This window comes from Piliocolobus tephrosceles, chromosome 20, assembly GCF_002776525.5.
Source record: "Piliocolobus tephrosceles isolate RC106 chromosome 20, ASM277652v3, whole genome shotgun sequence".
Classification (NCBI taxonomy): Eukaryota; Metazoa; Chordata; class Mammalia; order Primates; family Cercopithecidae; genus Piliocolobus; species Piliocolobus tephrosceles.
Genome location: NC_045453.1, coordinates 11,466,260 through 11,493,759, shown reverse-complemented (window position 1 = coordinate 11,493,759; position 27,500 = coordinate 11,466,260). Strand labels below are relative to the sequence as shown.

General features: G+C 47.2%; 1 protein-coding gene and 1 pseudogene across 1 annotated transcript in view; one reads left to right on the top strand and one right to left on the bottom strand.

Annotated features, from left to right (window-relative positions):
* ARHGAP40 (Rho GTPase activating protein 40) overlaps nt 1-27,500 on the bottom strand; it is a 49,292-nt gene that overhangs the window by 20,661 nt on the left and 1,131 nt on the right. The window contains exons 2-5 of the mRNA XM_023227951.3: nt 6,474-6,676; nt 2,806-3,023; nt 974-1,049; nt 338-486 (exon numbers count right to left, since the gene is read on the bottom strand). Coding sequence (XP_023083719.2) covers nt 338-486; nt 974-1,049; nt 2,806-3,023; nt 6,474-6,676 — 646 coding nt within the window. The remainder of the gene's footprint in view (nt 1-337; nt 487-973; nt 1,050-2,805; nt 3,024-6,473; nt 6,677-27,500) is intronic.
* Nucleotides 12,138-15,665, top strand: LOC111553207 (annotated as a pseudogene).

The window sequence follows — 27,500 nt, the reverse complement described above, 5'->3', positions numbered from 1 at the left end:
TCTCTCTGTCATTCCAGGCACTAAAATTAATTTTAAAAGTAACTAGAAAAACATGTTGATGGACAGTTATGAGCTTGCTGGAGGAGGAAGGGCTTTCTAAGGATAAAAACAAAGAGCATGGAGATAATACTGACAGGACTGTTAGACTGTAAGCACCCTGCTCCCCAGTCTTGACACCCAGCGGTCACTCAGTAAATATTTGTGGTACGAATTAAATGAATGAATGATTCAACAACTTTTGTGCTGGGTGCCTGTCAGTGTGGAAGGTGTGAAGAGACAGGTGCTGGTGCCTGAGCAGGGGGGACCTAGCCACCAGCCCTGTGGACAGCATCCTCACCGGCAGGGAACACTTGCCCCAGGCAGAGGTGCCTCCCTGGGATGGCCTGCTCTTCTGCAGGAGCACCGCAGCTTGTTCTGAGTAGGCAGAGTGCATGTTGAAGGCTTCTTCCCTCCCAGCCTGCTCCTGCGGCCCCCCAGGCTCTGCTGCTGCGGGGGAAACAAAGCAGAAAGGCAGTGAGAACTGGCTGCCAGGAAGCAAGTGCTTGGGTTCAGAATTTAGGCCCTTAGTCCTAAGAAGTGATCTCCCAACTCAAGTTCAAAGCCCCAGGATCAAATAATTAGGTTTAGGGCTCAGGCTCACTGCCCAGGAAGTGATTTCCTAGCTATGGCCCCTTACCCGCAGGAAATGATTTCCTAGCTAAGACCCTCACTGCCCCAGGAAGTGATTTCCTAGATAAGGCCAATTGCCCAGGAAGAGATTTTTCCCATCTTGAGCCCCATGGGCCTGATGGCGACAACTCAAGGGCCCAACCTGTCCCCTCAGGGTTCCTCCCTACTGCCCTTGAGCAGGGAAGGCAGGGAGTCAGCAGGAAGTGGCAAATGCTGGGAGGTGCGCACATTCTCTTACTTCACAGAGCAGCCCTTTATGCAGCCTGGAGGATTCTCAGGGCCCTGGAGAATGAAGACCACTTACCTGGAGGAGACTTAGAGGCCCCGGAACTGAGCTGGGCCCCCTTCATACTGGAGTCCCCATTCTGTGACGATATTTTCTATGCAAATTACAGACAGTGCCCAATTACTCATGTGGGAAGCCGACAATGCTCACACAACCCAGTGAGACGGAAGCCACCCACAACCCCTTCTCACAGACCAGCCGCTGAAGCCCAGAGAGGCTGAGTTACTTGCCCAAGGTCCCACAGCTGCTAATTTGGGAATGGGCACCGGGGCTCGAGTCTGGCTGGCTCCAATGCCTGTGGTTTTAATCACTGTTATGCCACTTCAGAGGCACTCCAAGAGAGATGATGCCCACAACCTATCAGGCTTCAAGTGTCAGCAGGATACACAGTGACAATAAAAAATATTTTGTGCCGGCCGGGTGCAGTGGCTCACGCCTGTAATCCCAGCACTTGGGAGGCCGAGGCGGGCGGATCATGAGGTCAGGAGATAGAGACCATCCTGGCTAACATGGTGAAACCCCGTCTCTACTAAAATACAAAAAATCAGCCGGGCGCCTGTAGTTCCAGCTACTCGGGAGGCTGAGGCAGGAGAATGGCGTGAACCCGGGAGGCGGAGCTTGCAGTGAGCCGAGATCAGGCCACTGAACTCCAGCCTGGGCGACAGAGCGAGACTCCGTCTCAAAAAAAAAAAAAAAAAAGTAGCTTGTACTGATAACGAGGTAGGAGGTGGGACTTTGGCTGAAACAGGGAAGAGGCAAAAACACCTCTCCATAAGACATGCCCATGCGCCATGACAGTTTACCATTGCCATGGCAACACCTGGAAATTACTGCCCCTTTTCTAGAAATTTCTGAATAACTCACTCCTTAATTTGCATTTAATTAAAAGGCAGAACTGCTCCTGAGCTGCTGCTCTGGACACACTGCCTACTAGCTGGCCCTGCTCCTGAGCTGCTGCTCTGGACACACTGCCTATAGGGTGGCCCTGCTCTGCAGCAGCAGTCACGCTATGTATCACTGCTGCCTCCATAAAATTGTTTTCTTCTACCGCCAGCTCACTCTTGAATTCTTTCCTGAGTGAAACCAAAAGCTTCCACAGCTAATCCCCAATTTTGGGGCTTACCTGCCCTGCATCGATAACAATTATATAGGAAGAACTTAGGCTTTCAGGCTCACCCAAGGACCCACAGTGGTAACAGGTATATATGCAGTGGCATGCATGGAAGGTGGAGACCTACATGCAATGTAGGGACATAGTGGAAGGCAGGGAGACATATGTGTGCAAGCCAATGCACTCTAAATACACACACACCACACACACACCAACACACACCCCCACACACACCAACACACCCCAACACACACAAACACCAATACACACATCCCAAAACACACACACCCCAAAACACACACACCAACACACACCCCCACACACCCCAACACACACACACACACCCCAAAGCACACACACCCCAAAACACACACATCAACACACACACCCTCAACACATACCCCAACACACACCCCCAACACACACACCCCCAACACACATGCACACATACCCCAACATACACACCAACACACACATCAACACACATAGCAACACACACATCAACACGCACACATCAATACGGATGCCCCAACACACATCAACACACACCAATACACACACACTAACACACATATATTCCAACACACACACCAAAGCACACACACCAACATACATCAACACACACACACACACACATACCAACACAGCCCTTCAGCAGGATCCCTGCATCTCTCAGGCTGTGGTGGCAGCACAGAGATCCCAGTCCGACAGGGCCTGCAATGACCCATATGCCACTTACCACTGAATTGAAGACCCCAAAGACATCCCTGACATCTCTGGCAGGTGTCTTGTGTTGTCTTCGCACTGAGCGAGCATAGATGTCCAGCCGGCGGCACACAGCGGCCACCTGGGTCTGTGTCAGGGTGGACAGGAGCTCCTTGTGATCACTGTCCAAGCCCAGGCCACCAAGGAGGCCCGACAGGCCTGCGTCCTGCAGCCACTGGGATTCGGCTTCCCCTTCTGCCAACGGAAGTAGAACCCAGATGAACACACACAGCTCTGCACTCAGCCACACATGATAACCAAAGTTCTGCATAGAAGCACACTCTCACCTGGACACAGGAGTTTCTGCATATCTGATCATGGGACCTATTAACACCAACCAGACTCTTTGCGGGAGAAGATCTAATGAGCCTTCTGAGAATTGGGGGCGGGGTAGGGGGTACTGATGGCATTAGTCAGTGTATGGATGTCAACCCATAACATAGCAATCCCTGGAAAACAGAGCTGGCTCAAGGGCCCTGCATGTTCTGATTTTGGACCCACTTCTCTCCATAGTAATGAACCCAATTCCCCAAAATCTGGCAGAGACCACCACAGGGTCACACGGTGTCCCCTTGGGAAGTTGGTGCTGGGTGTTGATGTCCCTTTGGGAAGTCCTCCATATTCAAGACCTTATTTGTGTTGGAATTGTCCCCTCGACTATGCTTCCTAAGGAAACTGTCATAGTCCCATAGCAAAACCATCAGTTGGAATGGGAGGGTGTGTTAAGACTTCAGGATCTCGGGTCCTACCTCCAGGGATTCTGCTCCAGGAGTTCAGGCCTCATGCCTGATAATCTGCACTTGGAATGTCTTCCTCAGATTATTCTAATGCAATAGGGTCTTCAGATCACACTTGAGAAACACTGGCCTTATGGGGCAAATGCACAAGAGTTCGTACTGGAAGTTGAACACATGTGCGAGAGGATTGGTAGGGTATACAGTTGTACCCAGTGTTGACCAAGTTAGTCAACAAAGTAATAATTTTTTTTAAAACTCAAACAAAACTGCTTTTATGGCAGCCTGGGTTTTGCAAATAATCCAAGTCTTCCCCCAACATTTTCCCTGCACTTGGGAACCAGAACAGATGCCTCCAGGGCAGCTGCAACGTTATGGGTCCATTCCTGACTTGTGCTGGCTGGTGGAGGTACTGATTCTATCACAATACCAGACATTTTTTTGTTTGTACAGGATCCTTTCAATGAGCCACTGTTTCTTGAAATGTAGGCATTCACCTACCACCTTTATAATTTTTATCTCTATCTAATTATCCCTGTAAAATTCCTTACTAAATATATCCCCTTAATCATGGGCTGCATTTTTTACTTAAACAAATCTATTTTAAAAGGAAACAAGATCCTTACCATAAATGGAGCATCCAACATCACCTGCCATGAGTAGACATTGATGGGAAAAATAAGTTATTAACAATCCCTCTGGTTCAAGTTGGTGTCTGAATAAAAAGAAAAGATGGCCGGGCACAGTGGCTCATGTCTGTAATCCCAGCACTTTGGAAGGCCAAGGTGGGCAGATCACCTGAGATCAGGAGTTCAAGACCAGCCTGGCCAACATGGCGAAACCCCATCTCTACTAAAAATACAAAAATTAGACGGGTGTGGTGGTAAATGCCAGTAGTCCCAACTGCTTGGGAGGCTGAGGCAGGAGAATCGCTTAAACGCAGGAGGGAGGTGGAGGTTGCAGTGGGCCAAGATTGTACCACTGCACCCTAGCCTGGGTGACAGAGTGAAACTCTGTCTCAAAAATTAAATAAATAAAAAGAAAAGGAAGGAAACAAAACAAAACAAACAAAACAAAACAAAACCAATGTTGGTTCCATGCCACTCAGGATCCCTCAGCCCTGTGAGTCTAAAAAAGCTCCCGTGTTTATTTAGTTGCTCATAGTGGCTTCTCTCTGACCCTATCTGACTCCACTCCCTGTGTATTGTTGGAAATTAGATGCCAGAGAGGCCACATGGAGGACCTCTTATGCAGGCCATCTCCTGAAATCACTTCTAGTATAAGCAGGGATTTTTTTACATTCACAGTTGGAGGCACTGCATGTGACTATTAGGCCCTTAAGAGGTCTGCATCACCACATCGTCTGTTTTGCCAACCAGGCGCAAGCCCAGCTGAATTACATGCCAAACCAGGAAGGGTTCCATGTGGAGCCCTTTCATTCCCTCATCTGCTGAACAAGTAAGGATGGAGGACAGGAATGTGCTTGGCTCTTTTCCAGGCACTGTGGACACAGCAGTGAAAAAGGCCGAGGATGTCCCTGGCCTCATGGAAGTTACATTCTAGTGGGGGTCACAGGCACATACACAGTGAAGTGCACTAGGTAAAGTCAGGCAGTGATCATCTCTGTAGAAACGAATAGAGCAGGGCAGGAGCTAGAGAGTGACAGGGCAGGGGTGCTCTTTTATGTAGGGAAGCTGATGAAGACCTCTCTGAGGAGGTAACATTTGAGCCCAGTCCTGACTGGAGAGAACAAGCCATGCAGATGCCTGGGGCAAGAGCATTTTAGGCCAAGGGAGCAGTGAGGACAAAGGACTTGAGGCAGGAAAGTGCTTTTAGAGTCAAGGACCAGCAAGGAGGCCCGAGGACAGAAGTAGAGTGACAGCAAGTCAGTGTGGGAGGAGAAGAGGCAGGGAGGAGGCACGAAGTCAATTATGTAAAGCCTGGTAAGTTATGATCTGGTGGCTTTATTACATGTCCCCAAATTCTTTGACTCTCACCCCATCAAGGGGTGGAGTCTAATTCCCCTCCTCTTGAACATAGCTGCATGAAGGATAACAGAATGCAGCAGAAGCAATGTGTCTTTCTTCTAAAGCTGGGTCATAAGCAGCAAAACAGCTTCTACCCAGCTGTCTCTCTTGGTCTTGTGCTTGGAACCTAGCCACCATGCTATGAGGAAGCCCAGGCCACATGTGGAGCCCTCATGCAGATATTCCAGATGATAATCCCAGATGATACTCCCAGATGAAGCCCCCTGAAGGTCACATCCACCACCAGGCACATAGATGAGAAATCTTTTGAGATGACTCCAGCCCCAGCCACCATTTGATTGTAACTGCATGAGAGGCTCTGAGCAAGATCTGCCCAGCTGAGCCCACTCAATCCCTCCAACAGTGAGGTATAATAATAGTCATAATAATTGATTACTGTTGCATTATGCTGCTAAGCTTGAGGTGGTTTGTTACATAGTTGTAGATAATAGGGACACATAATCGTCTATTACTCTGCGATAGATGGAGAGATATTTGAGGATTTTGAGCAGAGGGCTTAGAATTTCCCTAGAACGTTAGCTCTGTAGATAGGAGACTGTTTTGTATTCACTGTTGTATCCCCAGTGCCTAAACAGTGTCTGGCACATAATACGAACTCAAAAAATATTTCCTGAACAACTCACTCTAAGGAGGGACATAATCTAATTAACTTTACTAAAAGATCGTCTTGACTATGGCGTGGAGAACAGACAGTAAGGAGCACGGGTGAAGCAGGGAGAGCAGTGAAGAGGATACTGCACCAGTCCAGGCAACAGAGAAAATGCTGTCATGTTCTGGTTCATATCTGGATCCTCTCACATTTCTCTGCCTGGAATCAAGCCCTCCCACCACTGCTACAGGCCCCTGCCAGGATCCCTCACCCTCTGGAAGCTGGCCTTCATTCCCGCCACTGTCCTCTTCCCTCAGCTCATCTCTCTGTTGGATCCGTTCCACCTCCATCCAAAAGCCATCCATGCTGGAGCTCTCCGCCGAGGACAGCCAGGAGTGGGAACAGCCAGCAGGGCGTGGTTGCAGGGGATTCTTCTGGGGAAGCTGATTCATTCGGCCTGAGGAGGGGCCAGAGCTGTAGCAAGTGGGGAAGGTGCAGGGAGGTCAGCAAGTCTCTGCTCATGATGGGGGTTGTGCTGGGGCTTGTGGCTCTCCAGAAATCAGCCTGGGGCCCCTGGGGGCTAAGCAAGCTTCCTAGGCACGTTTCTCAGGGTGATCTCAGCAAATCGACTGGTGACCCATCACCCCTGCGGGATCCTTGCAAACCAGCAATGCTGCAAGGGACAGAGCAGGGCCAGACTGCTTTGCTTGCTTCCACCTTCTTGGTCAAGGCCAACAGTCTTGGACATACGTACGGTAAATGCAGCATTCCCGAGAGAGGATTAAACACCAAGACAGGCGAGGAAATGACAGGGCAGTGTCTCACAGATCTCACCGAATTTTTACCCAGAGAGTCTCCTATCTCCTTCCCTCACACCTCCTCTTTGTGAGTCTGGCTGCCAAGCCCTGGTTTTCCTGTTTGTATCACAGGGCACCTCATCTCCTCCCCTCTCCCAGCCAGCTTTGAACAGAGCAAGTACCTGATCACAGAGGCACTATACATCACTGAGCTAGTCTCATTCTCTCAAGGTGTTGAACCAAGGGCAGAGGGGTCAGTATCAGGCACGTGAACTGGAAGCCGTGTGGGGCTGGAGGGACTGGAGTGGCCAGTCTTCCAAGAGAAGCTGAGAGGAGACCCTCTGCAGCCATGGGGGGATGTGGGGTAACCTAAGCTTGATTTTCCACGTCCCACTTGCAGCCTCTCATGATCCAGGCTATGTGGTTTACCCTAGAGCCCTCATTCCCACATCCTTCCCTTTAATCCACCTCTTCTTCCCAAGCTACGATCAATGAATTTCTGCTTCATGCAATCAAAGAATCTCAGAGTAAGACAGTGCAAGTCTCCTGGTCCATATAAATGAAGTCCAGGACTTCAGATGAGCTTAGGGACAAAATGCCTCTGTTGCTGGCCCAAATCCTTGAGAAACAGTGGGGCTGGTCATAATGGCAAAAATACTACACTGGAGTCATCTAGACTCTGACACGGGCCAGTAAATAGACCATAAACTACCTCTGCCAGAAGAGAGGGAAGAAATTCATTTCCCCAGTTTCCTTAAGTGGGAAAAGTATATATTCTATACACTTTTATATTCTATACACTTATACAAGTTCTATAGATATTTAAGCTCCCATGTGGAAACAAACAAAAGGCAAAGAAAACCAATAAACATAGTTGGTTTGATCTGTCCTTTTAAAAAATAAGACTCATTTGGATTAAAAAGGAAAAGTCATCCACATGCTGCTTTTTTAAAAAAATACATATATATATATATATATATGCTTTTCTGGGTTTTTTGTTTGTTTGTTTGTTTTTGTTTTTTGAGACAAGGTCTGGTTCTATGGCCCAGGCTGGAGTGCAGTGGCGCGATACGACTCATAGCAACCTCCACCTCCCAGGCTCAAGCCATCCTCCTACCTCAGACTCCTGAGTAGCTGGGACTACAGGCACACACGACCATGCCTGGCTAATTTTTGCATTTTTTGTAGAGACAGGGTTTTTGCCATGTTACCCAGGCTGTTCTCGAACTCCTGGGCTCAAGCAATCGGCCTACCTTGGCCTCCTAAAGTACTGGGATTACAGGAATGAGCCAGTGAGCCTGGCCTTAAAACAGATTTTTGTTAGCTGTGTTTTCCATATAAAATCAATATGCAGTTATTGCAAAAATTCCCAGCAATGCAGAAGTGAGCAAAGTAGAAAATCCATCATTCTCCTGCGACTGCGACCACATTTTCCGTGCTAACACCTTGGTGTGCAGACATCTCCTATTTCTCCCCTGGCGTATTTAACCTAAAGGCAGGTACTCTCTTCTTTACTCAGGGGACATTGTTTTGGGCTCATGTCAGCCAAGATCCAGAACTCAAGTCCTCCACCAGCCCCACAAGAGTCCCATGCACGCTAAGCATTTGATAGCTCTTTACTGAGGAGCTGGATGCTCACAGGAGGGTCCCCCACACAGTGCGTTTACTTGAAATACCCCCGTCTCCTTTTGATGGAGGTTTGGGTTGTTTCTATTCATCAATATCACAAATAATACCATCTGTTACCTCTGCTCCTTTGTACAGTAGAAGAGAATCCTAGAAGTAGAGTTGCTGAATCAGAGGGTTTGTGAACTCTTGCCACATGACCTCTAAAAAAGGACTACTTTATTGGATGTTTGTTTGTTTTGACTTTACCTCTGTTGCCTGCTTAGCCCCCCTCTTGTGGGATTCCATCCCCTGGAGTCCCTGCAGGCGTATTTTGCCCTCAGCCTATGACTTCACTCACTGTTGTCCCGTCAGTTTCTGGAGGTGTAATCTAGGACCTAGGGCTGGCTCCATGGATGTGCGACCTGTGCAGTCACACAGGACCCAGGTTCGGAAGCAGCCCACACTTGCTTCAGAGCTCTGCTGTCACCATCTCAAAATTCTTAACAATGTTTGAATGAGGGACCCATGTTCTTTCTGCCCATAGCCTGTCCTGCCAGGATTTTACCATAGACCCTGGCTTGTGGCTTCCTCCCAGGCATCCTGCCCACACAGAGCTCAACTCCGAGTCCTAAACAATTCCATCCTGAAACAGACTCAATGTGGTAAAGCAAAGAAACCTCCAGTCGGCCAGAGCCTGAAGGAAGGGGCATGGCGCAACCTCCTGGCAACAGCTCCGGCATTTGCACAGAGCAGAAGCTTCACTGGAGACCAAGTCCCAGTTAATTATAAAATTGGCTGTTCCGCTCTATTTATGCTTTTTGAGAAAACTACTAGTCAGTGCCTCCTGCGAATCTGTTTGGCACCCCATGCTGGGAGCACAGCTCCGTTTCCTTGGTTGCTTTGCGATTCACTTTGAAATTACCGACATCTGTGTGTTTTCGTGACAATTTGAAAACTGCAGCGACTAAACCCAAGCAAAATTGTCAACACTATCACCATTTGATAGCTAAGCAGTGAGGGGGCAGCAATTATTTCTTTGGAAGAACATTCTGAGGAGGTCAGAGAGGGGCACAGGAAAGAGCAGAAACAAAATGAAACACTCACAGTGCTAAAGGTGTAATTGTTCCAACATTGCATTTTGCAGCATGGCGGTGAGTACCCCTCTTCTAGGAAGAGAACGATAGGAAGAGGACACATCCACAAAAGGTGTTCAGAGCCTCACAAATACAGCTGATGCTTTGTTTTGTTTCCAGCGCTTTGTTGAGGTATAGCGCATGCAGAAAAGTACGCAGGTCCTAAGTATACAGCGCGGCCTCCAGTTGTGATTTGGTTTTTTAAACCTTTACCGAGTACTTACTACACACCCAGAGGCAAACATGTTCAAGCATCAGTTTATTTCTTTTTTTTTTTGAAAAGGGTCTCGCTCTGTCTCAAGTGCAATGGCGTGATCATAGCTCACTGCTGCCTCGAAGTCTTGGGCTCAAGCAATGCTCCCACCTCAGCCCCCCAAGTAGCTAGAATTGTAGGCACATGCCACCATGCCTAGTCAATTTTTGATTTTCGGTAGAGACGAGGTCTTGCTGTGCTGCTCAGGCTGCCCTCAAATGCCTTGACTCCAGTGATCCTCCCAAAGTGCTGGGAGTCCACATGTAAGCCATCAAGCCTGGCCAAGCCTCAGTTTAATACATCAGTCCCGTGTGGAGGTGCTATTGTCTCCAAATTACCGACAAGGAAACAGACACAACAGGATTGGGGGACTCACCAGACTTATCCCATTGGCAAGTGGCAAAACTCGGATTTGAACCCAGGTTGCAAGGCCCAGTGCCAGGGCACTTCACTGCCATACTAGATGATTTAGGGAGGCCCAGTTGTAAATGAAGTAATCTGAATGCATTTTTTCTTCCCCACTCTAGACACTGTGCCCGTCTCAGAGTTCCCTGTCTCATCAAATCGTTCCATCAAGCACTCTGAGAGCCACACCTCACACCCTTTTTGGTGTCTCCACATTCCATGAACCCCTAATGAATTTTACCTTTCATACAACTCTTCTATCCACTAACTTCTGGTCCAAGCCACCATCACTTCTCGCCTGAACCACAGCTTCATCGCAGTCTTCTGCTCTTTGGTCCCTGCTCTTTGCTTTTCTATAACACATTCTGCTCTTAGGTCCCTGCTCTTTGCTTTTCTATAACACATTCATTTCTATTGGAACTATTTCTTTCTTGGCTTCTCTATTCCCTGCTGTCTTCCCAGTGCCTAGAACACAGCCTGGAATATAGTAGTTGTAGCAGATACCATGTATGGCCCAACATTCTTTCACAGTTCTCCCATGGGGAGGTGGGGCCTGTGTCTCCTCCCCTTGAATCTGTCAGGCTGTGACAGCTTCAGCTAACAGAACACAGCAGAGGTCAAGCGATGAGACTTCTCCGTCTGGTCATAGTGACCGAGCTGATCCCACCTGCCTCTGTCACTCTCTGCTTGCTCCTTGGAATGGGTTGCTATGTTGAGAAGCTCAGGCCAAGCGCCAGGTCACATGCAGGTGCCCCAGTCAACAGCCCAAGCTGAACCTCACCCTTGAATTGTTTTAGTGTTGGTGTCAGACACATAAGTGGAGAAACTTCCAGACAGATGACTCCGGTCCCCAGCATGAAGTCACCCCCAGCCGTTCAGTCTTCCCAGGTGACACCTCAGACATCACGGAGCAGACGGCAGGTATCCTTGCCCGCTCTGTCCCAATTCCTTACCCATCGAATCCCTGAACAGAATAAAATGATGGTCGTTAGGTGCCACAAAGCAATAGATAAACAGATTTGTAAATTTAGAAGTCAAGAACTTTGGGCTGGGCGCGGTGGCTCACGCCTGTAATCCCAGCACTTTGGGAGGCTGAGACGGGTGAATCACGAGGTCAGGAGTTCAAGACCAGCCTGGTCAACATGGTAAAACCCCGTCTCTACTAAAAAATAGAAAAAATTAGTGGGCATGGTGGCGGGCGCCTGGAATCCCAGCTACTCGGGAGGCTGAGGCAGGAGAATTGCTTGAACCTGGGAGGCAGAGACTGCAGTGAACCGAGATCGCACCACTGCACTCCAGCCCAGGTAACAGTGTGAGATTCCGTCTCAAAAAAAAAAAAAAAAAAAAAAAGTCAAGAAATTTGGCTCTAGTGTCAAATGGGTCTGAATTTGAATCCTAGATTTGTTGTTTATTAGCAATGTCACCTTGGGGAGTCCCCAAACCTGGCTGGGCCTTAGCTTCCTCATTTTAATATGAAGCTAACAGAGACTACCTAGGGCAGTGTAGTGTAAGAGCCAATTCACTCATCCAGCAAATGTTTGTTGAGCCCTTACTATGGCTAGTTACTAGGAAGCAAATATATATAAGGTGCTTAGAACAGGAAGTCCTCAGTCAATGTTAGTTTGATCAATCTATGTTGCTTCTGGGCTCTTCCTATCTGAGATTCAGACAGGGCAAGTGATTCACCCAACACTGCCCAGCCAGTGAGTGGCCTCTAGTTCCTATCCTGCAGAGTGGCCATGGGCTTACAAGCGCAGACCGTGGAAGAAATACATTCCCACAGTGAGTCAGAGGGCTGGAGCCCTCACAGTGGCTTGGAGCCTTCCTGAATGCAAAGCCCTTCTCTCCACACACACGAACTTTCCCCCCAGGGGGCCTGGAAGATGAGGCAGGACCTAGAAGTCCTCGGCTCCCATCCAAGCTCCCCTGCTCATGCTCTGTGCAGCTGTGGGCATGTCCCTTTTCCTCTATGGACCTCAGCTTCCAAGTCTGTAAAATGGGAAGGCAGGGGTAGAAAAGGGGGCTTTGCAAGGTGATCTTGGCGAGATCCTTGCCCATGAGGTCACAGCAGGCAGTGAGAACAATATGACAGTGGAGCAAAGGCCTTTCCCAAAGGGCAGGGCTGCAGAAACCCATGCAAGGCTGAGAGCTACAGAAGTGAGAGCCTGCTCAGCAAAGCTGAGAGCCTGCTCAGCGAAGCCGAAAGCCAGCATGACCGAGGGAGCAAGAATGCGGGCCATCGGGATAAGCCGGTGGAGGTGTGGCCGAGCCTCCTCTCCAGCAGCCAAACCAGGTCAGCTCAGCCTGGACCTGCCGGGGCAGGGAGCATGACCTGGCTTCAGCAACCCAGCCAAGGGCTTCCCCCAAAAGTGGTGAATAGGGCTTTGGCAGCCTTCAATTCCACTGAGTGAGCCTGCCCTTGACCTCGCCACCCTGACTCTGACGAAATACTGACAGCAGAGGGTGTGGCATTCCAGAGTTCAACAGGCTGAGTTCCGTCCCGACCTGAAACCGAGGAATCTTGGGCAAGATGTTTCACCTGTTTTAGCCTCAGTTTCCTCTGCAAAGTGGGGGCCAGTCAGAGCTATCCTCACTGTGAGCATCAGAGGAAATGTAAATAAGACGTCTGACAAAATATCTGGCCTATACTAGGTGCACAAGAAATGGGAATTGTTATAATAATAATACTTACTATTATCATTATCGGCAGCATCACCATTGTCCTCATCATAAATATTATAGGTTACAGTGAGCGGAGGAAAAGGCTTTAGTCACAAGCTCAGGTTCTGTGGCCATAGGGACAAGTGACTCCAACACAGGCCCTGGAGTGAGCTGGCATTGACTATTCTAACCAACAGGCATTAACACTGACCCGCTGCAAGGTACTACTCTGAACACTGCATTAAAGTTCCTCAGGCCAGGCGTGGTGGCTCACACCTGTAATCCCAGTGCTTTGGGAGGCCAAAGCAGGTGGATCATGAGGTCAGGAGTTTGATACCAGCCTGGCCAACATGGTGAAACATGTTGTATAATATACAAATAATTAGCTGGGCATGGTGGCAGGCACCTGTAATTCTGGCTTCTCAGAAGGCTGAGGCAGGAGAATCGCTTGAACCCAGGAGGTGGAGGTTGCAGTGAGCCAAGACTATACCACTGCACTCCAGCCTGGGTAGTAGCATGAGACTCCACCTCAAAATAAATACATACATACATACATACATACATACATACATACATACATAAAAACTTCCTCAAGCTCAGTACTAACAGCATGTCAGGAGGATGATTCTTTGCTGTGAAGGAGGGCTGTCCTGTGTATTGTAGTAAGTTTAGCAGCATCCCTGACCTCTACCCACTAGACACCAAAGCATCCCTCTCAGTTTTAACAATGACACGTCTCCAGACCTTGCCAAATGTTCCCTGGGGAACACCATCATTCTGGCTGAGAAACACTGCTTAGCATGGATTAATTCATTTACTCTTCACAACTTATTATTATCCCATTTTACAGATGGGAAAACAGACACACAGCGATTAAGTGCCTTCTGCAAGGTTACCTGACTAATAAACGGCAGAACTGGATTTGACCCCAGGAAGTCTGGCTCTGTAGTCCATGTTCTCAACCACTGTTTAGTAAGCCGCTGTACAGCAGTCTTTCCTCAATTGTAAATGTTTTCTTTTCTTTCATTGGCTGGATGCAGCCTGTGGTTGGTGAGGGAATACCACTAGCCCAGATGTAGCCCCAGTTCTGCCTCTGATCAGCTGGGTTCTTATCCCTATCACCTGAGCCACAAAGTTGCTGGACTCTTTTGAACACATCCGTTGTGCCATAATTATTTTGGGGTAATGATATGTTGTGGAGCGATGAATTTAGATTGTCCCCAGTGGGGCGGGCTGGAGGAGCAACAGATAGCCGCTGTTGGGCAGTGCCAAGCTTTACTTTGCTGAGCGGGGAATCTGAGAGAAGGTGAGAAGTTGGGGGTGAAGGGAAGGAGGGAGAGAGGTGGGTGAGAGAACTAGCCACCATCAGGGAATGGCTGTGTGGGATGCCTTGTGCCTTTGGCTCTGGGCAAACCCAGGCATACAATGTGCCTAGGTTGCAGGATGGCCCTCTCACACTTCTATCAACACCATGAGAAGAGCCGTCCCTGGACAACTGCTGCCTGGGTCCCAGAATGAACACATGTGGCATAGACCACAGCCCAGTAAGCAGGGAGGAGTAAGTTAAACCGGACCCATGACTAGAAATGGAGCTGCCCAGCAGAGCCTAGGGTAGAGCAGCTAATCCCCAGCCACCTTCAGACACAGCAGCGGGAGTAAACGATCGTCGCCTCGGGTAATGATCGCTGCTGGGTTTGGGGATCATTTATCACACAGTGATAGCTGACAGGGACAGCACGCTATTGCACAACCCCAGCAGCTCTGCCAGAAGTGCGGTGAGCCCACTCTCGGCCGCTCACACACATTCCCGGGTACCAGGTGCACATGCCACTGGCTGTGTGCACGCTCCATGTTCCACCCTATCTCCAACCCCCAGATAAAGTGACTCATCCGGTTCTGAGTCAGGAATCAATGAAGGATAGGAACTGGGCCTCTTAGAGCAGAAATTGAAAGGCAATCTTGGGGAAAACGGTGGCCACGCGCCTCCTCCGGGATGCTGAGGGGCCGGAGGAGACCGTGAGGCCCGAGCCAGCCACTCACGCTGCCACGGACATGGCCGAGGTCGAGTTTCTGGCCGAGAAGGACCTGGTTACCATTATCCCCAACTTCAATCTGGATAAGATCTACCTCATTGGGGTGGGTACCTGGGGCCTTTTAACTGTGGTTTACCAGTGGAAGTGCCCCCGTGGCTGGCAATTAACCTGAAGCAAAGACAGAAATGTCGACTGCTCCCTCCGGAGTGGATGGACGTAGGAAAGTTGGAGAAGATGAGGAATCATGAACAAAAGGAAGAAACTTTCACCCCAATGCCGGGCCCTTAGTACATGGAACTTACCAAGCTCCTGTTAAATCATGCTTCAGACAACATCCCGAAGGCAGATGAAATCTGGACCCTGGTCAAGGACATGTGGGACACTCGTATAGCCAAACTCCGAGTGTCTGCTGACAGCTTTGTGAGACAACAGGAGGCACATGCCAAGCTGGATCACTTGACCTTGATGGAGATCAACACCAGCAGGACTTTCCTCACACAAGCGCTCAGCCACATGTGCAAACTCCGCGCAAACCTGCAGCCTTCAGAGAGTACTCAGTCTCAGGACTTCTAGAGAAAGGCGTGGTACAGGCTGCTTGCTGGGGGATGTGAGTGCTCAGGACAGGATGAGGTACTCATGGTTCTGGAGCTCTAGAAGCACTTTCGAATGCATGAAAAATGTGTGATGGTGCAAGGAATGGATTCATGACATTGTTGGAGAAGCAACAGTTTGTGATTAGTCCTTAAAACGCAGCTCCCTGGGATGTTCTTCAATTCCACATCTGTTTCTAGAAATCAGCCTTCTCCACCCCACCCCCCTTTTGAGAAAGAAAAAAGCTTTAGGCAAATAAGTTATCGCCCCTAGCAGAGCCACTTGGGTCTCTGCATGGAAACCGTCACACTTGGGTAAGTGTTCAGTGACTGGTAGGTGTAGATATAGCAGGAGTGGCCATGTGGCCAATGGCTTTTTTCCCCCACTTCTTGATCCTGATTTCTTGAGCTAAATTTAGACTCTCCCACAGAGGTGGGTCACAGAGAAGGATGGTAGATGGTGCAGCTAATGATGCTGACCAGTGCTTATCCTATAAACCCCAATCCACAATAAAAATGGACCCAACTCAAAAAAGAAAGAAAGAAAGAAAAGAAAGAAAGAAAGAAAGAAAGAAAGAAAGAAAGAAAGAAAGAAAGAAAGAAAGAAAGAAAGAAAGAGAGAGGGAGGGAGGGAGGGAGGGAGGGAAAGAAAAAAGAAAGAAAGAAAAGAAAGAAAGAAAGAAAGAAAGAAAGAAAGAAAGAAAGAAAGAAAGAAAGAAAGAGAAAGAAAGAGAGAGAAAGAAAGGAAGAGGCAGGCAATCTCAGGGCACAGCCATGTGCATATGGGTGTGCCAGGGAATTGTGGGTGCACAGTCACTCATGAATGTGTATATAGCCATGTGTCCCTATGAAGAGGGTCTCTCCTCTGTTGCCTCAGGACTTGCCAGGAGGTTTCGATTCTTCATGCCCACCCATATAACTCACATAACTTTAGTACATGATGACGACTTAAATGGTGACCCTCTGAGTGTAACACTCTTATGCAGTGCACAACCTGAACCTGAACATCAGGACACAGCAACACTCACATCTACAAAGCAATCCCTGTGGGGACAGGGTTAGGATGGGTGGGAATGAGATATTATAAAAGGCAAATCTTATCTTTACATTTTTGAGTATCATCTTAACTGAGCTCCTAAAATCCCTCTGTGACTACAAGTTTCCCATTAAGACACAGAAGACTGGCTCATTCTGGATAGTGTGACCTTTCTTTGAATTATTAAATAATGCTGGCCATATCTCTTTCACATAACAATTCTGCTAGATCTGGTCTGTGGCTTATGAAAGTCACAAGCATGGCTATTTTGTGTTATAGACAACAAGAATAAAACATTCTGAAATGTAATTAATGTAATTTAGCTTCCTGAATCACACAGGAGGCTGGGCTGGGAGACAGGGAAGGCACAGCTATGGGTACCCCCTTCAGCTGTTCAAGTTGGGCACAAATCAGAAGAACAGAGGACCCATGCTGGGCCCAAGAAGCTGCATCCTAGGTGTGGAGACCAGGCCCAGAGACCTTCTCCAGGGCAGGATGCTTCTCCACCCTGCCCATGGGCTGGAATCTCCCAGGGAGCTTTGCCAGGCCATTATGAACAAGCAATGCCCCAGCCAGACCAATGACACCCAAACTGCTGGGAATGGGACCTGGGCACCAGTATTGTTGATTCCATTGTGCAACCAGGGTTGGGAAGTCAGGAGTATCATTATGTTGCTGGGGTTCAGAGAATTGCATAGGTTTCAAGAGTTGGGTGGGAACTGACAGATTGCATCAAAATTCTCACATAGCACTTCTGGGAGGGGCAGCCTGCATTTTTGAGATGGCTGGGGAAGATTAAGATACTGCCCATGACCTCTGAGATGACAAATATTTGCAACTGAAGATCACGATCTACCAATCTCCATCTGAGATAGCAAACCTTATCCCCTCACCACGTCCCCAACACGCACCCTGGATTTTCACACCTTTTAAATAGCTTGCCATCATTTGAAAATGAGGAGGTCTCACATTTTTAAGTCCTCTAGTTCAATTTCTCCTGGGAAAAAATAATCAGTGGAGATGATAATCCTGGGTCTCTGTCTCTAAGTGACAATTGGCTGAAACCAAGTGGTGGCTGCCTCTTAAAACAGGCTTCCAGCCAGCAGCATAGCCCTGTGGTGCTTGCCAGAGAAGCTTTGAAAGTCGCTAAGTTGTGTAGGCTTGCCCTGATCCTTCCTTCGAACAAGGTTATAGACACTTGTGTGTCCCTTCTTGAGTCACTTAGATTGTCATCTTGATTTGTCCAATATTGTAGCCACTTGCCACCTGAGCGCTTGAAATATGGTATTTAGTATGAATGAGGGGCTGAATTTTTAACTCCTTCCTTCCTTCCTCCTTCCCTTCCCTTCCCTTCCCTTCCCTTCCCTTCCCTTCCCTTCCCTTCCCTTCCCTCTCTTGCATTTTGAGACAGAATCTCATTCTTTTTCCCAGGTTGGAGTGCAATGGTGCAATCTCAGCTCACTGAAACCTCTGCCTCTTGGGTTTAAGTGATTCTCCTGCCTCAGCCTCCAGGCTGGGATTACAGGCACCTTCCACCACACCCAGCTAATTTTTGTATTTTTAGTACAGACAGAGTTTCTCCATGTTGGCCAGGTTGGTCTTGAACTCCCAACCTCAGGTGATCTGCCCTCCACGGCCTCTCAAAGTGCTGGGATTACAGGTGTGAGCCACCGCACCCAGCCAACTTTATATAGTTTTAACTAACTTAAATTTAAACACTAGATACTTGTCTCAGTTACTGGAAAAGGCCTAAATATGTTTAGAACAACTTGGATACACAAATCTACTTTTCCAACTGTATATTTTATGAACTCTAAATATACATTAAGGAGTTCTGATGAAAATTTAGCATCCTATCTGAGATTGCTGGAAATGAAAAATACACACTGGATTTTGAAGACTTCATATTTGAAAATGTAAAATATCTCATTAATGTTTTCTATTGATTACATGTGAACATATTCTGGACATATTGGGTTAAATAAAATGTTGTTTTTATTAAAATAACATTAAGTATTAATGTCGTTAATTTGATCATATTAAAAGTTTTAGACCAGGCACAGTGGCTCATGCCTGTAATCCCAGCGTTTTGGGAGGCCGAGGCAGGAGGATCATCTGAGCCCGGGAGCTGGAAATCAGCCTGGGCGACACAGCAAGACCCTATCCCTACAAAATATTACAAAAATTAGCTGGGTGTGGTGGTGCATAACTGGAGACCCAGCCATTCAGGAGCGTAGGCAGAAGGATTGCTTGAACCTGGGGGTTTGAGGTTGCAATGAGCTATGATTATGTGACTGCACTCCAGTTTGGGTAAAAGGGTGAGACCTTGTCTCTAAAAACAAACAAACAAACAAACAAAAAAGTTTTAAATAGGCTTAATGCCCTCCGTAAACCAAAAACAAAATCCTAAGCCCCCCAGCCAATTGAACAGACCCACTCTCTTGGCCAAGGGAATCCCAGGGAAACCTGCAAAACTGAATCCGTGGCCATGATGGGTTGGGAGGCTGGACACTCCTCATCATACGCTCGCTCCTCCCTTTTGTAGTTTAGGCACAGCATCTGACCAGAATTAATGTAAAATGGATATCACAATGGCCAGGCGTGGTGGCTCACACCTGTAGTCCCAGCACTTTGGGAGGCTGAGGCAGGTGGATCACTTGAGACCAGGAGTTCAAGACCAGCCTGGCCAACATGGTGAAACCCCATCTCTACTAAAAATACAAAAATTAGCCAGGCGTAGTGGTGGGCGCCTGTAATCCCAGCTACTTGGGAGGCTGAGGCAGGAGAAGTGCTTGAACCCAGGAAGTGGAGGTTGCAGTGAGCTGAGATTTCGCCACTGCACTCCAGCCTGGGTGACAGAGCGAGACTCTGTTAAAAAAAGAAAAAAGAAAAAAATAAAAATAAAAAGACATCACAAGACTGACAAAATGGACTTTTTGTGACCATGACATAACCAATTATAAACAGGATCTATGGCCGTGCCAGACAAAGGTGAACTTACACACCCCTACGGGCAACTCTGACCCGGTATAGTGGTTAACAGACTTCCTTCTCTTCAACATTCCTTTCTGCTGACTCCAAATTTTTAGACAAAGCTTTACTCCTCTAACCAATTGCAAATTAAAGAATCTCTAAATTCACGTATAACCTGTAAGCCCCGGCTTCAAGATATGCCGCCTTTTCCGGCCAAACCACTTATACAGCTTCCATGCTTTGAGTTATGCCTTTGCCTATAACTCCTGTCTCCCTTAAAATGCATGAAAGCAAACTGTAATCCGACTACCATGGAGACACCTTCTCAGACCTCTTGAGACTATGTTCCCCAAGCCAGGGTCTCTTACACTGGCTCAGAATAAACCTTAAAATATATTACAGAGCTTGGTTTTCCTATTCGCACCTCGGTTCCACAAGCCTCACCATGCCCTGAGATGTTACGTCTGCCACGTGACTCCCTGAAGGTCCCACTTAATCCCTGTAGGCACCAGAGTTTACAACTCCTGGTCTATAACATCTTCCTAGCTGGTTTGGTGGAGGGGGGTGGCGCAGTGGGGAGAGATTTTTAAAATCTTATGAAAGTTGTGGATCCTCTCTCCAGAAAATTGCACGCACACAGAGATGCGTAACATTTAGCAAATAAATTTAGTGGTTCTTGGATCTTCGAAGGTCCACCCTTGAGCCCCAGATTAAGAACATCTGGTCTTTAAAGCCTTCAGAAAAGACCAGCAGAAAGAACATCAGGCTGGTTGCCGTGGTTTCACCTCCTCTTAGGCTGGCCTAGGGGTGAGGTATGGCCTCATTATCCCCATCTTTGCTGCACGCACCTTCACAGGGAGGTCCTCATTGCTCACTCTTCCATTGTGTGCTCAAGGGCTTAAGAGCCAGATTGTCATCCCACCTTCAGGTCTCCTGGCCCTGGGGTTGCAGCCAGGCTCAGGGCTTGAAAGCAAACTCCAATCCCATCTCTCCTCTGCCCCGCTCTCTGCTCCAGCCAGTGTGAGCTACGTATACCTCTCAGAGGCACCAGGCTCCCTCTTCTCCTGGCGTTTTGCCCAGTTGGCAGCTACTGCCAGGAACACTCTTCTCCTTCCCATCCTTGGCCTGCTCAGTGCCTACTTTGGGACTGAGCTTAGGCATCACCTCCTCCAGGAAGACTTCCTGCAGCCCTCCTACAGGTGTTGGGCTCGTTGATGTCCTGGCACTTACCAACCTCCATCGTCATTGCCTGTTTGTTTTCTCCTTTATACTGGGACCTCTTTGACACCAGAGACATTCTATTTATTATTATATAAGCCCAGCTCCCAAAACAGAGCAGATATGGATAAATATTTGAAGGGTTAATAAATTTAACTCCGTGGTTCTCAAAGTGTGGGCTCCAGACCTTCAGTATCAGCATCACTTGGGAGCCTGTTAGGAATGCACATTTTCAGCCCTCACCCCAGAACTACAGAATTAGAAACTCTGGGGGTGGGGTGCAGCAATCTGGGTTTGCACAAGCCCTCCAGGTGATTCCAAGGCACTGATCTAAGCCCCAGGTTGGAGGGAGGCAGGATGACTGCTGAGGGTGGAGGCAGGTGACTGAAGTTTGGAAAAGCAATATGGAAGAGTGGCTGCGGGTAGGCAGAATAAACCCCCACTACCCACTACTCCCTGGAATCTGTAAATATGTGTGTAACATGGCCAAGGTGGGATGAAGGTTGCAGATGGAATTATAGTTGCTAATCAGCTGATTTTGGGGAGATTATTCTGGGTTGCCTAAGCGGGCCCAATGAAACCACTAAGGCCCTTAAATGGGGAAGAGGGAGGCAGAAGAGTGAAAACCAGAGAGATGGTAGCATGAGAAGGACTCAGACGGCCACTCTTGGCTTTGCTGACGCAGGTGGACTACAACTTAAGGAAGGCAGGTGGCTTCTTGAAGCTAGAAAATTGATTGTCCCCGAGAGCCTCCAGAAAGGATCACAGTCCTGCTGACACCTTGATTTTTAGACCAGTAAGACCCATTTTGGACTTCTGACCTCCAGAACTCTAAGACAATACATTTGTATTGTTTCAGTCACTAAATTTGTGGCCCTTCCCAACAGAAAACATTGACTGCAGTGGCTAAGGACCAAGGCCCTGGAGTCACATTGTCTGGGCCTAGGTCTGTCCTCTTGATGTGCGGCCTATAAAATCAGGGTAATGATGGGATAGTATACAGAAGGCAGTGAGGATGAAATAAAGTAAGGCCTGTAAAACATTCAGCCCATAGTAAGTACTCCAAAAACATGAAAACACAAGGTGCATTCGGACCAACGAGCAGCCAGACAGTCCTCTTCAGATGGGGCGAACAGCCCCAGGAGACAGAGCAGTAACTAGAGAACTAAAGGGGGAGTGGGCTGAGAAGAGGCTTCCTGGAGGAGGTGATGTTGAAACTCCATTTTAAAGGAACAGTCAGTGAATGTCAGGGAGGAAATGAGATATGCAAATCTCCCAGGAATGGGGGCAGGTCTTTTATGCTGGGAAGTGCAAAGGAATTTCCCTGGGCGGATAGAAGTCTGTATTAGGGTTTAATGAGAACAAAATCGGTAAGAAATAAATGGTAGTGGGGAAGAACTCTCCAAGCAAATTAAAATCCAGAAGCCGTAACAGAAGAAAGCTGGGTTGATTACATCAAGACTTAAAACTTTTGTATGACAAAAGACACTATAAAAAATGTCATAAGACCTTTTTCCTCAACTGAGAGGAAATATCTGCAAGAAATGATAACGTGTTACTATCCAGTTTATATAAAGAGTTCCTGGAAAGCAACAGGAAGAAAAAAAATACCCAAAAAATCTACTGGGAAAGTCGGCAGCAGATAGAAATCAACAAGTCAGAGGAGATAAAATGCAAACGCCCTGTGCAGAAAAGATGTGGTGCCTTGCAAGTAATCAGGGAAATGCAAATTAAAACAAGGATGAACTCTATCTATCAGATTGGCAAACACAGAAAAGATTGCCAACACCCAGGGCTGGCAAGTGTCGAGAAAAGACATTCTCACCCTTGGATGAGCATCTGCTGGTCAATTTGGGTAGAGTCGGTGATGGCTGACAGGAGGGAAGGTGAAGAAGTGGCCTCCACATTGCAGGCAGGGTGAGGACCCCAGGGTTGTGCAGGGCTGCAGCCTAACCGCTTGGTGTAATTAACACCTTCACCTTTGCTTCATTGTGAGTAAAGAGGGAAAATAGGAAGCTCTATCCGAAGGGACCTGCCCTTCGCTGGTTTGTAAGCAGGATCCGGGGAGGCGCCTCCTGCTGGAGAGCCCTAGAGGAAAGCAGTTTGCAAGGACTTTTTCCTGCAAAGCTGGTCAGAAGCCCCCAGGGGCAGCCTGGTCCCTGGAATTGCGGTTCTGAAGTGGTTGTTCCAGGTTTCGAAGCAGGAGGATGTGTGAGTGTGAACAGCAGCCACTATCTGAATGGCACTCATTCTACAAATGAAGGATCAGGCCCAGAGAAATGAGGGAACTTTCCCAAGGATGAGTGGAGGATTTAGGACTCAAATGCAAATCTTTCTGCCACGCCAAGGAGTCAGTAGTCCTGAATGTACTTGTCCCATGAAAACAAGCCTGTGCTATTTGGAGTCAGCTCCAAGAACTTGCCCTTTGACCACTGATATCTGACACAAAGTGTTCAATTTCTACATGGTGTGTACTGTACTAAGCCTTCACATGCATTAATGTCATTTTATCCCCACAACAAGTCTATGAAAGCAGCTACTGCTGTTCACAATCATTTTACAGAAAAGGAACAGAGACTCAGAAAGGTTAAGTAACCCCCAGAGGTCCACAGCTGATAAGTGGTGAAGCTGGGCTTTGAGATTCAGGCTGTCCTTCTACCCCTGACACATTTAAGCCATGTGTAGGTGATTTATTCAGTGGTTGGGCTCACATACAAGGGGGTGTGTCTGGAGAGATCAGTTGACATTGACCCCAGTGGCAGAGACTTGAGCTACACGAGCAAAATATGAGTGAAGGTGAACCTTGTAAAGGTGATTGCTTCTACAAGCCATCTGTGTGCAATCAGCCAAGTCCTTTAACCCATTACTGATTAAGGAAATCTGGCTGGTGCACTAGACTCAGAATGGGTCTTTCTGCCTCTCTGATCTGCCTTTGAACTCTGCCAGACACTGAGCATGTGAAAAGATGCTCAACCTCACTAATAATAATAAAAAGGGCAAATTAAAACAAGAGACATGTTTCTCCCAATCCAATCAGCCAAGACTACAAAGAACAATAATGTCTGGTCAAGAAATTCATGTACATTAGGAAACAAGCTCACACCCACTTGGTGAGTCTACTTGGGTACAACCTTCCTGGAAAACCACCCAGAATATGTTTCAGCATTTTAAATGTATACACCTTTGGACTCAATCATTCCTATTCTGAAAATGTATCATAAGGATAAGCACACAAAGATATATGTCCGAGAATGCTGCAGTACAGTTTATAACAGCAACCAAAAGAGAAAAAGCAGCAAACTAAAATTCCATCAACAGGAGGCTAGTTCACAAAAGTACTGTCCAGTCATAAAATGAAACATCACACAGTCTTTAAAGAGGATAATGTAAGGGCAGGTATGGTGGCACAGGCCTGTAGTCCCACCTACTTGGGAGGCAGAGTCCAGGAGTTTGAGACCAGCCTGAGCAACATAGGGAGACCCTGTCTCTACAAAAATTAAGAAAATAGTTAGGCATGGTGGGGCATGCCTGTGGTCCCAGGATCACTTGAGCCTGGGAGGGTGAGTCTGCAGTGATTCCACCACTGCATTCCAGCCTCAGCCTGGTCAGCCGAGCGAGACTCTGTCTCCAAAAGAAAAAAAAAAGAATAATGTTGATTTCTATGTCTTTCCAGGAAAAGATATTATAAAGATGGAAATGTCATTTATAAAATAGTATACATAATATAAACCAATTCACGTATGTAAGTACAATTATGTAAATGGATTGGATCATAGATACATTTTACATATACATGTATGTAAATATTTATGAAGCACAAAATTCTATAGGACGTACACAACTTCTCACAATTGCTGTTCTTGTGGGTTGGCGGTGGGAGGGGCAGGTGGATTTCACTTGCTACTTTTTTTGCATTTTTATACCAATCATGAATTAACAGAAAATATATTTCTACAGGGAGCAAGGATAAGGGGAATCCCAAGAGAGTCATCTCATTCCAACTTGGTCTTTGAGGCCCCTCCCAAGGTCAATATTGCATGGTTTTAAGATTAAGCCCACATAGATAGTGAATTCTGTGTCACCCTCCCATTATGGAACATTCTGTTTGATGGGAACACTGACTCTATTCATCCCTGCTCAGGTCTTTCCGGTCAGCATTTAGTGTATTATGTGGTAGTGACCAATGTTATATCTTCCTCCTGGACCAGGCCGTGGACATCTTAAGGGCAGAGAGGGCATCTTATTCATGCCCACACCCTCATGTCCATCACGGGACTTCCTGTAGAGGCAGTGAGCATTTCATTCATCAGGCAAATATTTCACGAGCACCTACAATGAGCCAGCCCTGTGCCAGTGCTGGGGAGCCGTGGGTAAACAGATCAGACCGGGGCTTACATCCTGAAGGTTGCAGTGCTGCTGGAATTTGTTGAATAACTAAATGACTCACAAGCAAGTGACCGGTAAGATGAACAGACTCAAAGGATTGGGGGAGCTGACCTAGTGACCCTGTGAGCCAATACACAAGAACATTGGCCTGGAGCAAACAGACCAACCCTGTTCCAGGGAAGTGGTTTTCGCTTTTTTTTTTTTTCTTGGCAGTGGAATCTCTTCTCAATAAACAAAATAGGTAACAGTATATTATTATAAGCTGATTTTATAAGTTTAATTTAAAGCATTTACTGATCATACAATCAAGATAATTTTGGTTGACAAAAAACATTTGGGACACCTGAGTGGAGGTAGTATTTTTACTAGCTGTTTAATATTTGAAAGATATAATAAAGATTAAATTCAAATAAAATGTTTGCAGAACCCTGGTTTTAAAACCACTGTTCTGGGCCAGGCGTGGTGGCTTACGCTTATAATCCCAGCACTTTGGGAGGCCACGGCGGGCGGATCACGAGGTCGGGAGTTCGAGACCGGTCTGACAAACATGGTGAAACTCCGTCTCTACTGAAAATACAAAAATTAGCCGGGCGTGGTGGTGCACACCTGTAATCCCGGCTACTCAAGAGGCTGAGGCAGAAGAATCACTTGAGCCCGGGAGGCGGAGGTTGCAGTGAGCCGAGATCGTGCCATTGCACTCCAACCTAGGCAACAGAGTGAGACTCCGTCTAAAAAAAACAAAACAAAACAAAAAAACACCACTGTTCTGGAAATAAACATGTTGCTTTTTTTGTTTTGTTTTCAATAATAAAGAGAATGAATGGTTCAAATTTTAAACTCTCTTAAGTATTATTCATTTGTTCATTCAACCGGTAGCTATTAAACACATTCAGTGGGTCAGAAGTTCTTATAGTGAATTCAATATTAATAGCCTCAAAGATCACAAGGAACCAGGAGATTAAGGGAGGGTGCTGGTGGAGTCAGGGGAACAGCCATAATAGATAGGTAGGTAGATAGGTAGATGGATGGATGGATGGACGACGGATGGTTGGATAGATGATGTGATCAGCTGAATAACAGTTCCCCAAGATGTCCACATCCTAATCCTCAGAATTTGTGAATATATGTTATCAGGCAAAGGGACTCTGCAGATGTGATTAAGCTAAGGATCTTGAGATGGGGGGATGATGCTGTATTAGCCAATGGGCCCAATGTCATCACAAGGATCCTTATCAATGAAAGAGGGAGGCAGGAGAGTCAGAGAAGGAGACATGGTGATGACGGTGGAGGTCAGGGTCAGAGAGAGACGTGAAGGTGTTACAGAGCTGCCTTTGAAGACGGAAGAGGACCATCAGCCAAGGAATGTGGGCAGTGGCAGAAGCTGGAAAAGGCAAGGAAACAGATTTCTAGAGCCTCCAGACAGAATGCACCCCCACAGACCACTTGATTTGGGGATTTCCAGCATTCAGAACTGTCAGATAACACATTTGTGTCTTTTTAAGCTACTAAGTTTATGTGATATGTTATAGCAGCAGTAGAAAACCAATATAAATGAGAGAGAGAGAGAGAGAGGTGATACATAAGCTTATGTGATTTGTTATAGCAGCAATAGGAAACATATAGATAGATGAATAGATAGATGGATAAATTAGATATAGATTAGATAGATAGATAGATAGATAGATAGATAGATAGATAGATAGATAGAAAGAAAGAAAGATAAACTTGTCTTCGGCTTCTTAAAATTGATTCTCATTAAAATCCTATCCTGAGTCATTTTTGCCTGGGGTGGGGCAGGCACCACGCACATAGGAGTTCAGCGAACATGCCATATGGATGAAATGGTCTCACTGAGCTCCCCTCCCTTTCCTGAGCCTAGAAGTTGTTCCCTTAAGAGAATTCTAGGACTCAGTTGTCCTATGATCAGAATCACCTACCCCTGAATCTGCTCTCTGAGTATAGACCAAGTCTAGTCTTCAGGTCCTTGGGCGGCAAATGAATGGGACAATGGGGGTCTCCTGCTGCAGGTGTGTTCCAAGCTAGAACACTTTTGGAGGGCAATTCGGCAGGGTCTACTAAGATTTGACCATTCCTTTTAAACTTGCAACTACAAGTCTAGGACGTGAATGTTACCCATGCAAGTCCCCAGAGATGTTCATTGCTGTATTGCTTAGAATTGTTAAAAATTTGAACCAACCTAAATGT